This window comes from Kwoniella dendrophila, chromosome 11, assembly GCF_036810415.1.
Source record: "Kwoniella dendrophila CBS 6074 chromosome 11, complete sequence".
NCBI classification, from domain to species: domain Eukaryota; kingdom Fungi; phylum Basidiomycota; class Tremellomycetes; order Tremellales; family Cryptococcaceae; genus Kwoniella; species Kwoniella dendrophila.
Window position 1 is genome coordinate 651,412 of NC_089486.1, and position 12,437 is coordinate 663,848.

The 12,437-nt window shown below is 38.6% G+C and overlaps 5 protein-coding genes and 1 non-coding gene across 6 annotated transcripts; 4 read left to right on the forward strand and 2 right to left on the reverse strand.

The window, feature by feature from the left end:
• Window positions 1–18: 18 nt before the first annotated feature.
• L201_007802 (uncharacterized protein) lies at window positions 19–2,328 on the reverse strand (the record flags this gene model as incomplete). The annotated part of the gene is made up of 6 exons (XM_066223507.1): window positions 19–235; window positions 330–1,445; window positions 1,511–1,602; window positions 1,681–1,738; window positions 1,829–2,188; window positions 2,297–2,328. 6 exons carry the CDS (start codon window positions 2,326–2,328, stop codon window positions 19–21), a joined length of 1,875 nt encoding a protein of 624 aa, XP_066079604.1.
• Window positions 2,329–2,956: 628 nt separating this feature from the next.
• Window positions 2,957–3,878, forward strand: L201_007803 (uncharacterized protein; the record flags this gene model as incomplete). Its single annotated transcript, XM_066223508.1, has 4 exons — window positions 2,957–3,318; window positions 3,408–3,421; window positions 3,513–3,703; window positions 3,786–3,878. 4 exons carry the CDS (start codon window positions 2,957–2,959, stop codon window positions 3,876–3,878), a joined length of 660 nt encoding a protein of 219 aa, XP_066079605.1.
• Window positions 3,879–4,158: 280 nt separating this feature from the next.
• Window positions 4,159–4,273, reverse strand: L201_007804. The gene has a single exon (XR_010725560.1). It is a non-coding gene; the product is annotated as a 5S ribosomal RNA (ribosomal RNA).
• An 801-nt stretch (window positions 4,274–5,074) lies between these two features.
• L201_007805 (succinate dehydrogenase [ubiquinone] iron-sulfur subunit, mitochondrial) lies at window positions 5,075–6,503 on the forward strand (the record flags this gene model as incomplete). Its single annotated transcript, XM_066223509.1, has 7 exons — window positions 5,075–5,251; window positions 5,425–5,511; window positions 5,635–5,803; window positions 5,896–6,086; window positions 6,151–6,225; window positions 6,291–6,365; window positions 6,426–6,503. The coding sequence occupies 7 exons, from the start codon at window positions 5,075–5,077 to the stop codon at window positions 6,501–6,503; spliced, it is 852 nt and encodes a 283-aa protein (XP_066079606.1).
• Window positions 6,504–7,153: 650 nt separating this feature from the next.
• Window positions 7,154–8,977, forward strand: L201_007806 (malate dehydrogenase, NAD-dependent; the record flags this gene model as incomplete). Its single annotated transcript, XM_066223510.1, has 9 exons — window positions 7,154–7,253; window positions 7,462–7,612; window positions 7,778–7,849; window positions 7,925–7,940; window positions 8,008–8,159; window positions 8,239–8,450; window positions 8,518–8,571; window positions 8,641–8,854; window positions 8,929–8,977. 9 exons carry the CDS (start codon window positions 7,154–7,156, stop codon window positions 8,975–8,977), a joined length of 1,020 nt encoding a protein of 339 aa, XP_066079607.1.
• Window positions 8,978–10,241: 1,264 nt separating this feature from the next.
• On the forward strand, window positions 10,242–11,230 carry L201_007807 (uncharacterized protein; the record flags this gene model as incomplete). The annotated part of the gene is made up of 3 exons (XM_066223511.1): window positions 10,242–10,412; window positions 10,615–10,983; window positions 11,123–11,230. 3 exons carry the CDS (start codon window positions 10,242–10,244, stop codon window positions 11,228–11,230), a joined length of 648 nt encoding a protein of 215 aa, XP_066079608.1.
• Between the last annotated feature and the right edge of the window lie 1,207 nt (window positions 11,231–12,437).

Genomic DNA, 12,437 nt, shown 5'->3' on the forward strand with positions numbered 1-12,437 from the left:
CAATGGTACAAGACCCTGCTAGAATCCCAATCCACTTCTTTTAGCTTCACCTGAATTTCCACCACTACCTTTTAATTTGATCCATGGGAATAAAGCTTCAACATCTTCAAAACCTAAAGAAGCATACATTCCATTTTGGCCTAAATTTGGATTTGATCCTTCTAATGGTAAAGCTGGGTTCAAACCTGGTGGATGGGGGGTAATTCGGTCTGAGGGATGTATTTGAGCGATCAACCTGAAAGGTAATCGAAACGGAAGATGAACATGACAACCCTATCGATACCATCGTTGATGACAGGATTGTTTCTGGAAACAAAAGAACAACTTACAACATGGGGCCGACCCATCTTCTTCTTTTTCCAATCGATTCATCCCATTCAGCCATTCTTTTACCATCATCGCCCCAAGTTGCATCACCTGCCCATAAACCACCTTCATATTCATCATCGATCTCAGGATGTTGATTTCTTATATCTTTAGTTAACTTTGAATTGTCGATATCACTATCTTCTGTAGAAGAAGGTAATGGAGTGAAATTAGGATATCTGGAATGTGATAAAGCAGGTTGTGGATATTGTAATATATCGTAAGGTCGATCTTGTACTAAATGATCAAATGGATCCGTATTAGCCACAAAAGGAGTTGTCTTTTCACTTTGTCGATCTTGAGAAGAAACTTCAGTCAAAGCTGGTAATTCCATTGTGATTGCAGTACTTGGTCCAGCAATATTACTTGATGTACGATGTAGGTTTGAATTATCGCTCAAGATATTACTGGATGATCCTGTTCGATTTCTACCAAAACTCCAAGTTCTCCTTTTTCCATCATCACTATCTCTACTTCTTACTGCTGTTAAAACACCACCGAGATTTCCTAGAGAGCTTGACATAGCTGATGCACCAAAAGGAGCTTGTACCTGAGATTGATGATTATCTTGATGAGAGCTAATTGAAGCTGCATTGCTTGAAGTTCTTCTTCTACCTGGTATATATGAACCTAGAATCCTGCCAAAAGATCCGGTTGGTGGAGATGTAGGCGGTGAAGCAGTTGACTCTACTGTCAATGGTATAGGTATAGGTCCGATAGATGAAGGTATAATTTCCGTATTTGTTTGATTTTGAGTTTGAGCATGAGTTGAGGTATTGGAAAGGGGTTGTACTAAAGGGAAATAAGCTTCATTGGCCAGAGCAGCAGGAGACTGTGTTCGACTTCGTTTTGAATGTGATTCGTGTTTTGAACGAAACCATCTTGATTGATCTACAGGTCCGTCATCTTGAGGTCCAGAAAGATGTCGTAAGAGCGGAGGATGTAATGCCAGATGAGCATTAGGATTGACAAATAACGATGGTTGATCTATGAGTACTCCAACAGCCAGTATACGAACATCCTGAAGATGCAGTATCACTCGAACTGTAGTAGGATGAGCGGAAAAATTGTTCTGATTCCTACAAAAGGTATTTTTAGTACAGTTCATTAGCGCAGCCACGACTTTAGAACCATTTGAGCTTACTTTAGCTCGTCATATATCTCATACGGATCGAACGTCCTAGAATACATCCTATTTATACTAGCGGAACCATTCCGGTGTAATGTAACGAAACGCTATGATAAACCCTATCAGCTATCGTGCCATAATGCCAAAGGCGAATGTGAAGCTGTATTGATAAAAAGTATACTCACCGTCCATGCTTCCTCATGATTACAACCAGATTGACGATGTTCAACTCTACCCAATAACCTATTAAGAAGATATACAACAACATCAGTAAGGTAGGTGGTACCTTATCCAAATCATTGATTATCGACGAGACCCTAAGCTTTACCTTACCTTAGATAAACAGCTCTCCAATTATCTTCATCAGTTTTATATCTTTTCCAACTTGGTAAAAATCTTTTTTCAAAAGCATTTTTCCAAAATGAATCATTCCATCTTAAAAATTCAAAATTTTCTAAAATCCATTTTGTTTTTGCTCTAACTAAAATTTGTATAAATATTTTTTTTGCATCTTCTGAATTTGGTGGTAAGAAATGATTTAAATGAGTTATAATTGATAATTCTTTTGGATAGTTGGGTAAAGATAAAGTTGATTTAATCGATAATGGTATAGGTGATAAATGTGACTGTGTTAAAGATAATAAGTAAGGATGTAATGATAAGAATTGAATTACCTCTGGTAAAGGTAAATAGCTATAACAGAAGATTTAAGCGTCAATATATCGTTGAATAGCTCTGAAGGAGGAATAATGTATTTTCTCACTCGATATTCAAACCATGGTTTGATAATGTTAAACTCACGATGCTATCTGACTGAGAATATCTCCAGGCATATCGAGTAGAAGACATCGACCATCTGACAGTGGTACAAATGGATCCTTGCCTTGCAAATGATGACTGCCCTCCATCTGTTCCATATATGCGTCCATTTCTGAATGAAAGCCGTTACTTGTCCCGTTCATCCTTCAGTAGTCTGATATGACTGTATGAGATCTGCTATACGTTTTTGGTATCATGTATAAAGGTATAAAGAGCAGATATTCACATGTTTTATATCGACGATCGCCTTCGTAATGGGTATATAACTAACTCTGACAATTCGGTTATCTCCTTTACCTCACTGTGTGTGGGGCACCAAGTGAGTGGCAAAACAACACACACAATATAAAATGCCCGAGTTGAGCTTTTTAGCTTGCCACGTTCGGCGTTTTTACGTTTCTCATACCCGTAAGATACTTCAACTTTGTTCAAGAATCAAGAGTCAAGTGTCAAGCGTCATCGAACAACCGAACTCACAGGAAATAATGTTTAACAAAGGTTATTCAAGGACTGTCTTCACGATAGTACTTTGTGTTGTAATCATACAGTGATAAGACAGGATCTCAGTACAAGCTTCGACTAGCTACAATCAAGAGAACCAAGCAGAGATCGTCACCCCTTCAGAAGCAAGCTGAAAACAAAATGTCACGAACAACATCAACACTCTTACGACCTATATTATCTCGACCAGCAGCAGTATCATCTAGTAAAGCCAGTCCAAGTTTAATAGTACGATATGCATCATCGTCACCATTAGGTGAAATACCTCAAGAACCACATAATGCCGGACCATCAAGAACAACAACATCATCTAGTGTATTACCTTTAAAATGGCCTGAATATTTAGATTTAAGAAGACAAAGAAGATTATGGTCAAGTGTAACTACAATACCAACAACATTCTTAGGTTTATTTTTAGGTGGTGGTTATTTTGCAAGTTTAGAAACTGATCCAAGTCAATTGATCATGGGTATAGAAGCTATGTATGTTTATGGTGGTGCAACGTGAGTTCATAAGGATTTCCATCTGATGTCGAATCAACATGTAAAAGATTACGATATTGACGCTTGATAATATCTATTGATTTTGATAGATTGGGATGTATGGGTAAGTTCTGAAACCACTCCAAGAATAATTATTTGTTACGAAAGCTTGATCTTTATCTAATCATTTGGTTATTGTTTATTCATAAATACAGCTCTAGGTTATTTAGCAGGTCCAACAGTCGGATCATCAGTATTTTCATTAACACATCCAACAATATCAAAAGGTAAAAATTCACCTTTAGAAATTATGGATAGAGAATTTTTTAATAGAATAAAACGTAATAGAGCAGATCCAAGATTTCAATCTGCTCAAAATATAATTCCTGATTTTTACGGTGAAAAAGTGAGCCTTGACAAATGATTCAATCACTTTGAGCGTTCCCAAGCCATAAGCATTCCTAGCTAACAAATGAATCATATTGTAGATCACATCCTTATCAACATATAGAAGATGGTTACGAGATCAAGCTGTATACAAGCGAAAGGCAATGCACGGTGTACCTGCAGAAGATGCCTAAGTTATACTTTTTGAACTTGGAATTTAACAACATGGATATCTCAGATGATAAAAGATCACTTTACATTCACAATATCAACATACTTTCTCAGGCAACATGCATGTACTATTCATAGGTAAACTTTGTTTTGATTGGCCTGAGGTTTGGACGGTGTGGTTAACTTTGATCTTGACTGACAAAGGCAGATCCTACACTAGACACTAGGTTGACAGATCATATTATTCATCCAGCATTCTCGCTCACTCTAATCAAAACGCTAGTGGTTGTGTATAAAACAAAAAACTACAGCACTCGGGATTCCCAATTGGTCCCCCACTTTGGTACTAATCGAGCGATACTCGTCTTAGCTGCGCAGAACGGACGGGATGCGGCGATATCTGAGTTCTATGGCCGTAGATGGGAGCGGTGCTTTGAACTCGTAATAGATTCTACTGGCGATATGGCTTCGTGTATCATCAGAGGCTGGTCATGTTGCTGTATTACCGTAACGGATATAGGTCGTCACACAAGTGTCTTTATATCTTCTTTTGCGAGGTTTTTCCAGGAGTGGAGAGAGAAATCCAGTTGATCCCTTTCAGTAGAAGTCAAGCGTTTCGATTTTTCTGATTGAACGATACATTTTTCAATCTATCTCATGTACTATGCCTGTTGAAGGATATCTCATGCTTTATGCAAAGGATCATATGTGTTTTGGCTTGCACGTCTCATACGTTCAAACACATTTGCTGATGATGATGAATTTTGCGGAGTCTCCATTCCGGTGGTCTCCGAATAGACGCGAGAATACAGAACACAGCTAAACAAAGTATGGAGAGTAATTGCAACAGATGAATTCTGATTGGTGATACTGGTAAACTTCCGAGTTGTTCCGAGGGTATTAACAGTCAGGAACTTGAAATAATTTGGCTTTGGTGTATTGTAGAATTGATTCTTAAGCTGCCAATCGTATAGAGTCAATCTCACCATCGAAGTGCTTTACCTGCTCACCATCACCTGACATCTATTATTTGTATACTACTTCCTTCTTTCATCCCTCTTCTTTATCACAAATATATATACATCGTCATATAATCATAAATATATCATAAGGTTTCATCTTGACCTATATAACAAGTTTTTTCTTCTTCTTTTCGCATATATCAATCACTTTTACTCACCACTCAAAGTAACGATCTTCACAAACAACGACGATAAAAATGTTCAAACCTTCAACAGCTTCATCAGCTTTAAGAGCTATCCCATCATCATCATCAAGAATCTCAATCGCATCACCATCGATATTTAGATCTTTCCATGCTTCAGCAAGTGCTTCTTTGGCCACTCCATCAGAAACTAAACCTGATACAACAAAAGAATTCAAAATCTATCGATGGGTGAGTTTAGATAATCCTCTTTTATGGAAAGCGGCGATGTCGAAATCGGTTTTTTGAAGGATAAACTTTCCCCATAGAGAAGAAGCCTTTGATTCAGATGGAAACGTCAATTAGTCAGAGGTAGTGAATGAAATTCGAGCTGATCATTTGAACTTGTTGTTAATCAAATATAGAACCCAGATACACCTTCAGAAAAACCTCAATTACAATCTTACAAAGTCGATTTATCACAATGTGGTCCTATGATGTTAGATGCTTTGGTAAGTGTCAGATATAATCAGCTGTTGTATCACATTCACTGTCATCTGGACGAGATATCAATGTCTCGTAACACTTTGCTGCGAGTATTTTAATCTAACTATCACATCTTCTGCAAATCACAGATTAAAATCAAGAACGAACTCGATCCAACATTAACATTCAGACGATCATGTAGAGAAGGTATTTGCGGTTCATGTGCAATGAACATTGATGGTGTCAACACATTAGCTTGTTTATGTAGAATTGATAAAGATGTTAAAAAACCATCAAAAGTATACCCATTACCGCATAGTAAGTTTAAAACGAGTCAAATCGTATTGCAGAACGTCTTCAATATGGCATACCCATTGGTGAATCAAGCTGATCATCATTTTCCTTCTCAGTGTACATCGTCAAAGATCTCGTACCAGATCTTACATTATTCTACAAACAATATAAATCCATCGAACCTTTCCTTAAAAACGATAACCCACCAGCTCAAGGAGAATTCTTACAAACCCAAGAAGACCGAAAGAAGCTTGATGGAATGTACGAATGTATTTTATGTGCTTGTTGTTCAACATCTTGTCCATCTGTAAGTTAATGGATCCACACGATTTTAGCAGTTCATTAGCTGATCTGACATTCCTGCTTCATAGTACTGGTGGAACCAAGATCAATATTTAGGTCCTGCCGTTTTGATGCAAGCTTATCGATGGATGGCCGATTCAAGAGTGAGTTGATCAGTTGCGGAGCTACGCGTTATAGGTCTTTAGCTGATCTTCATCTTGCCTATCAGGATTCTTACGGTGCTGAACGAAAAGAGAAAATGCAAAACACAATGTCTTTATACCGATGTCACACCATCTTCAACGTAAGTGTACCCAGCTACACGGTTTCTCCTCTGATGGTGTACTGATCCTCTTATTCATAGTGTTCCCGAACATGTCCTAAGGGTCTTAACCCAGCTTTAGCTATTGCTAAAATGAAACTCGAAATGGCTACCGAGTAAATCACATCTACCGATCTAGAAGGAGCTGTTTTAGCTTAGGAGTAGTAGCAACAGCGGGAGCATCGTCATTTGCGATATGTAATTCAGATTGACTCACACATAAATAGTCATCAATACAAGGGTTCTTCCTTTCTTTTCTTCTCTCTCTCAAAACACATTGATCACCATGACTTTGTTTGTACTCGTATGCATATGAAATAACAATATATCCTATTCGACCATGATCACTCTTGAGACCCGATCGGTTATGCATACATAGTGATACGCGGGCTATGTCTAACTATGAGCTAGCGATGATATGTGATATGTGCAGTGAGAATTATCTCCATAGACGGAGTTGCCACGGTCGCGGTAAATTCCGGCGTAATGGGTTGTTATAATGGTTGTATGTAGTGGATGCGCGTATAATGGTATAATGACGGAATAAGAGTCCGATGAACCGACATACCAAAGTCTAGTAGTTCCCCAATACTCCTTACCTTTCACCAAATACCTCGAGAGCATTCGTTACCGGTAATCGATCAATGCTCGTTGAATCTTTCTAACATCGTTATTTTTTTTCATCCTGATTGATCCGTCTTCTTCTTCATCTTCTTCTTAGTTCCTTCCTTATCAATCAAAACCCAATCCGAAAAAAACAAATCATCAAAATGTTCACTCGATCAGTCGCTAGATCTTCATCAACCCTCGCCAGAGGTTTCGCTTCTTCTGCTAGATCAAACAGAAAAGTAGCTGTTCTTGGTGCTGCCGGTGAGTTTCTCTCTCAGTATGGGATTCAATCTATAGTCTCAAAGGAGTTTTATATGGATGACCTTAGATGTACGAAGCAGAAGATGGAGAAAGAGAATAACCGATTTTCCTCAGGGAGCAATCTGTTAGAATTCACACGTTATCTGGGTTATCAAAGAAGGAAATTCACCTTAGGATAAAAGCTAATTCTATCAATGATTTCCAATAGGTGGTATTGGTCAACCTATGTCCCTTCTCCTCAAAACCGACCCTCTCGTTACTGGTTTATCATTATACGATATTAGAGGTGCTCCAGGTGTTGCTGCCGATATTTCTCACGTTAACACCCACTCTGAAGTTAAAGGTTACGAAAAAGATGAGTAAGTGTCATCTCTGTGTTACCCTGTTTAACAGGAGGTCGATGTCCGGACAAAAGCAAGTTCGTCAGAGTATTGTCTCTGCCATGGGCAAAGCGAATGACTGAGAGACGTAACAGACATAGTGATACATGTTGAATATTGGCTGACTATATCTCACTTTCACAGCATCAAAGCCGCTCTTACCGGTGCTGAAGTAGTTATCATCCCAGCTGGTGTACCAAGAAAACCCGGTATGACGTGAGTAGCTCATTTGCCCTAGTGTCCTAATTCGAGAGTTTTTTGTTGACTGGAGGTGCTTTTTCATGATATTAGCCGAGATGATCTTTTCGTAAGTAGTCCTAGGATTTGCAGTCAGAAACAGATAACACCTTACTTATCTTCAACTGCACTTGCAGAACACCAACGCTTCTATCGTTAGAGATCTCGCCGAAGCCGTTGCTGAACACTGTCCTAAAGCTTACATCGGTATCATCTCTAACCCTGTCAACTCCACCGTTCCAATCTTCGCTGAAGTCTTGAAGAAGAAGGGTGTTTTCGATGAAAAGAGGTTAGTCGGCTCTTTTATCTGCGGTGATCTACTATGTCTAACCAGCATGATACTAACGTCTGTATATTTGGATTCATAGACTCTTCGGTGTAACCACCCTCGATGTTGTCCGAGCTTCCCGATTCCTCGGTGAAATCAAAGGTTCCGATCCAAAAGACATCAAAGTTACCGTTGTTGGTGGTCACTCAGGTGCTACCATTGTTCCTCTCCTTTCTCAAACCTCTCAAGGTAAAGATGTTACTGGTGAAGCTTACAAAGCTTTGGTCAACCGAATCCAATTCGGTGGTGATGGTAAGTTGCTTTAGCTGGTCGGTAGCCGTCTGCCTGTGAAATTTCAGCTGATTTAAAAAATAAACAGAGGTCGTCAAAGCTAAAGCCGGTACCGGTTCTGCTACCCTCTCTATGGGTTACGGTGAGTTCTTGCTCTCAGTTCTCAGATGTCATAATAATCAGTACTGATCATCTCCCTTTGCGCTTTTAGCTGGTGCCCGATTCGCCAACTCCCTTATCAGAGCCCTTAACGGTGAATCCGGTGTAGTTGAACCAACTTTCGTTAAATCACCATTATACGAATCTGAAGGTGTTGAATACTTCGCTACCAACATTGAACTTGGTACTGAAGGTGTTAAGAAGATCAACCCAATCGGTTCAATCTCTGCTGAAGAAGAAGAATTACTCAAAGCTTGTCTTCCAGAGTGAGTAATCATCCAAATACCTGTATTACTGTCAGTGATTGATGCACTAATCTAATTGTGATCGCCAATTATAGTCTCGCTAAAAACATCAAGAAAGGTGTTGAATTCGTCAACAACGCTTAAATCCGATCTTTGCATTGATAGTCTTGCTAAAACGGAAATACCGATGATGAATTTGGGAATACGAAACAAAGTAAAAACAGATATGCATGAATTGCACAATGCCCAGTCCTATGACATCTGAACAGAACTCCAATTCGATTAAATGCCATTGACTTAGCAGCTGAAACTCAACAATTAGCTGGATTTACAATTCATCTGAAACGAGCACTAATCAAACGAATCGTCATGCGTTTTCATCGTTTTCAAAAAAGATCAAATATCAAACCATTGAGGTTCTGCTTTGCCTTTCGAAACTGCTGCCCCTTGTTCAGCATGAAGTAAGTCCTAGCGAGGCGCGGAACCCACGGGTCGTAACAAAATGATCAAAGCCGCATTGAGAAGATGGTGGATCTTTGCCCTATTTTGCCTACTGTATGTTGGTTCAGATATTGTCTTCGCTTGAAATGGTTGCATCTTCACCATCAGATTTTTGGCGGAAAGACCGGTGCCCTCAAAGCTATGCATACCTTTTCTCGCTCTCTCTATCAACGCAATGCCTGTTTAAGCATACATCGCCAAAAAACTTGTACTGTTCTTTACTGTAGCGAGGTCAATCTCGGTACTCGCAATCGCAATCGTACGAAGCACATGCATTCATTTTCACCATCGGTTAGAAAATTCAGGTTTAGTTATGAACCCGAAAATATCCTTGACCCTGAAATGAAATGGGGGATGATACATGAAAAGTCACAAGGAACAGACGCGTCTCTTGTTCTCATATGATGCCCTTGATCATTTCAATTGTTTAGAGAATTGAAATTGAGGCGTAACTTGGCGGGTGAACCTGGCGCGTTGTTATGCTTTTTCTTTTTTGTTATTGTTGTTTGTTTTGATTTCAATTTTCAATCCTGGCTATGGTCTCTCTTTTGGGAGCTTCGAAAGGCACAGGTATCTCTGCTGCTGATGCAATCAGGAAATCATGCATGTATAGTACTGTATTTTGCTCGAGGCTGTGTTGACATTCTCACATCTCCATTCATTCCATACCATTCACATTCCCAATACCAATTCTGACTCGTATTTTCTTCTTCTTTCTATTTCTATTCCCATTTCCATTCATCATCAATTCTCTCTTTCCTTCTTGATTTTTCATTCATATATCATTATATATATAACTAAGTCATTTACACACACATATATACTCACGTTCTTTACAGAAACAACATCAATTCCACTTATACTTTACCTCATTCCAACCAATAAATAATCCAACAAATCAAGCATAATGTTCAAATTCACTCTCGCCGCTATTTCTTTACTCGCCCTTACAGGTGCTATAACAGTTGAATCACCAGATAGAGATACAATTTGGCAATCTGGTACTTCATCACAAAGTATTTCATGGAAAGCTGTATCAACTGATCCTCAATCTTTCGTTGTTCAACTTGTTAATCAAGTGAGTATATATTCTGGATTAAAAAATTATTTCCTTGTTTTGCGTAAAAAGTGGAATGTAAATCATTCTTATCACATCACATTGATCGACAAACGTAGAAAAGCAAAATAGATAAATCATTGAATACTAATGATCATTATTTACTCTTCAATTCGAACTTTTGCTGATACCAATTCAACTTGTTATTTTTTTTTTTTTAAAGGTCGGTTTCTTAACAGATTCACCAGTAACATTAATCGCCAATCAATCTACAGGATCTTCAGATATAGTTAATACAGCAACAGTTTCTTTCCCAAATGGTAACTGGCCTGAAGGAACAGCTTTCCAAATTAACTTCATGTCATCAGATAAAAACAATGCTGCTATCTTAGCTCAATCAAATCAATTCAATATCACTTCAGGTGGTTCATCATCTTCATCTTCATCATCGTCCTCATCAGCTTCTTCATCTGCTACTTCAAGTGTAACAGGTACTTCACCAACTACAATAAGTCAACAACAAACTCAAACTTCAGCTGCTGCTACTGCTGCTTCAACTGAAGCTACTTCATCAGGAAGTATTCCAAACTCTGTAAGTCTCGCTTTTATCTGCTTATTTGCGTTTTCTAGCTTCAACGGTTCTCAATCAAGACATACCACATCACATTTTACTTCCACTGTTATAAACAGTACGATCAACGCTAATCCTTGTTCTTGTTGTTACCTAATAGTCTAACTCAACTACAACAGGTGCCACATCAGGTGCTACATCATTAGCAGCTTCAGGTCTTTTCGCTACTGTTGTTGGTGTAGCTGGTCTTGCCGCTGTATTAGCTTAAGTATAGCTCTAATACAGAATTCAGGTGTCCGCTTAGACGCAGATATTGTCGAGAGATTGGTACGAAACGTAGTTTACGAGGTTTCACTTTTGTTGATGAATAACGGACAATAATCATTACTTTATACTTTTTTCGGTTTATACGCTTATTTAGCTTAATTTAGCTATTTGATTACATGAATTCCTTTTAATGCCAAATGTTTCAAGTTAGAATGTTGGCAACGACGTGCTTTATCTTCTGCATTGTGACTACAATCCACATGTATACTAGCATGACTGAATTTGATTGAATTTGACTGAACAACGATTCAAGAAGAAGCTTTTACACTGTATCTGTCCAAGATGAATCTAACAACGTTCTTACAGCGGCTGAGTGCGATACCTAGCTCGCACTCGTAAAGTGAGATATGATTCATGGCAATACTTTACCGTTATCATCGTTCGTGCTGATGACTAGCAGTAACAATAACCAGAATTCGATCCAAAAGGGTATGAAGAGGTATCTTTCTCTTGACAGGATAGTCAACTACTCTTTCTATATACCTGCATTAAGCTATAGAAGATGGGTAGATGGTAGAATCTGAAGAAAGGAAACTCTTAGTATCATCTTAGTATCTCATGCATAGCACTTTGAGATGAAAATGTACTCATAGTTGCTATCCTTTTCTAAGCGCTATGGAATATAATCACAAAATGAGATGGAAAGCCCAGTTTATTTAAACAAAACGAGTATGTCGGCGATTAAGAAAAGCAAAATCGGACTTTAGCGTTCTCGAAATCAGATGCCACATCTCCTTTCCACGGGATGCTCTCTTTGTCACTTGCATGTGAAAGCGGAATCAAATATTAAGGGTAATCCAACTGTTCACCATAGATGTATTCATGCATGCAGACAGTACGGCAATCACCACCACTCACTATACTGGGATTGGTTGGCTGTATAGTGTATGCTTAGTATCCGTTGTCGCTATCAAAAGTGATTTTATCGTCATCTATAGTGATTGTCCTTCTCTCTCTTTAGCCTTCAAATAACCAACAAAGGAGATTATTCAAAATGGCCAAATCTAAGAACCACACAGCCCACAACCAAAACAAAAAGGGTACGTTAAAAATTTCAGTCAATTTGGTATAAAACGCTGGAAAAGAGGGGAATATCAATGAATGAAACAGATAGACTATATAGGTGGAACGATAGATAGAATATACGT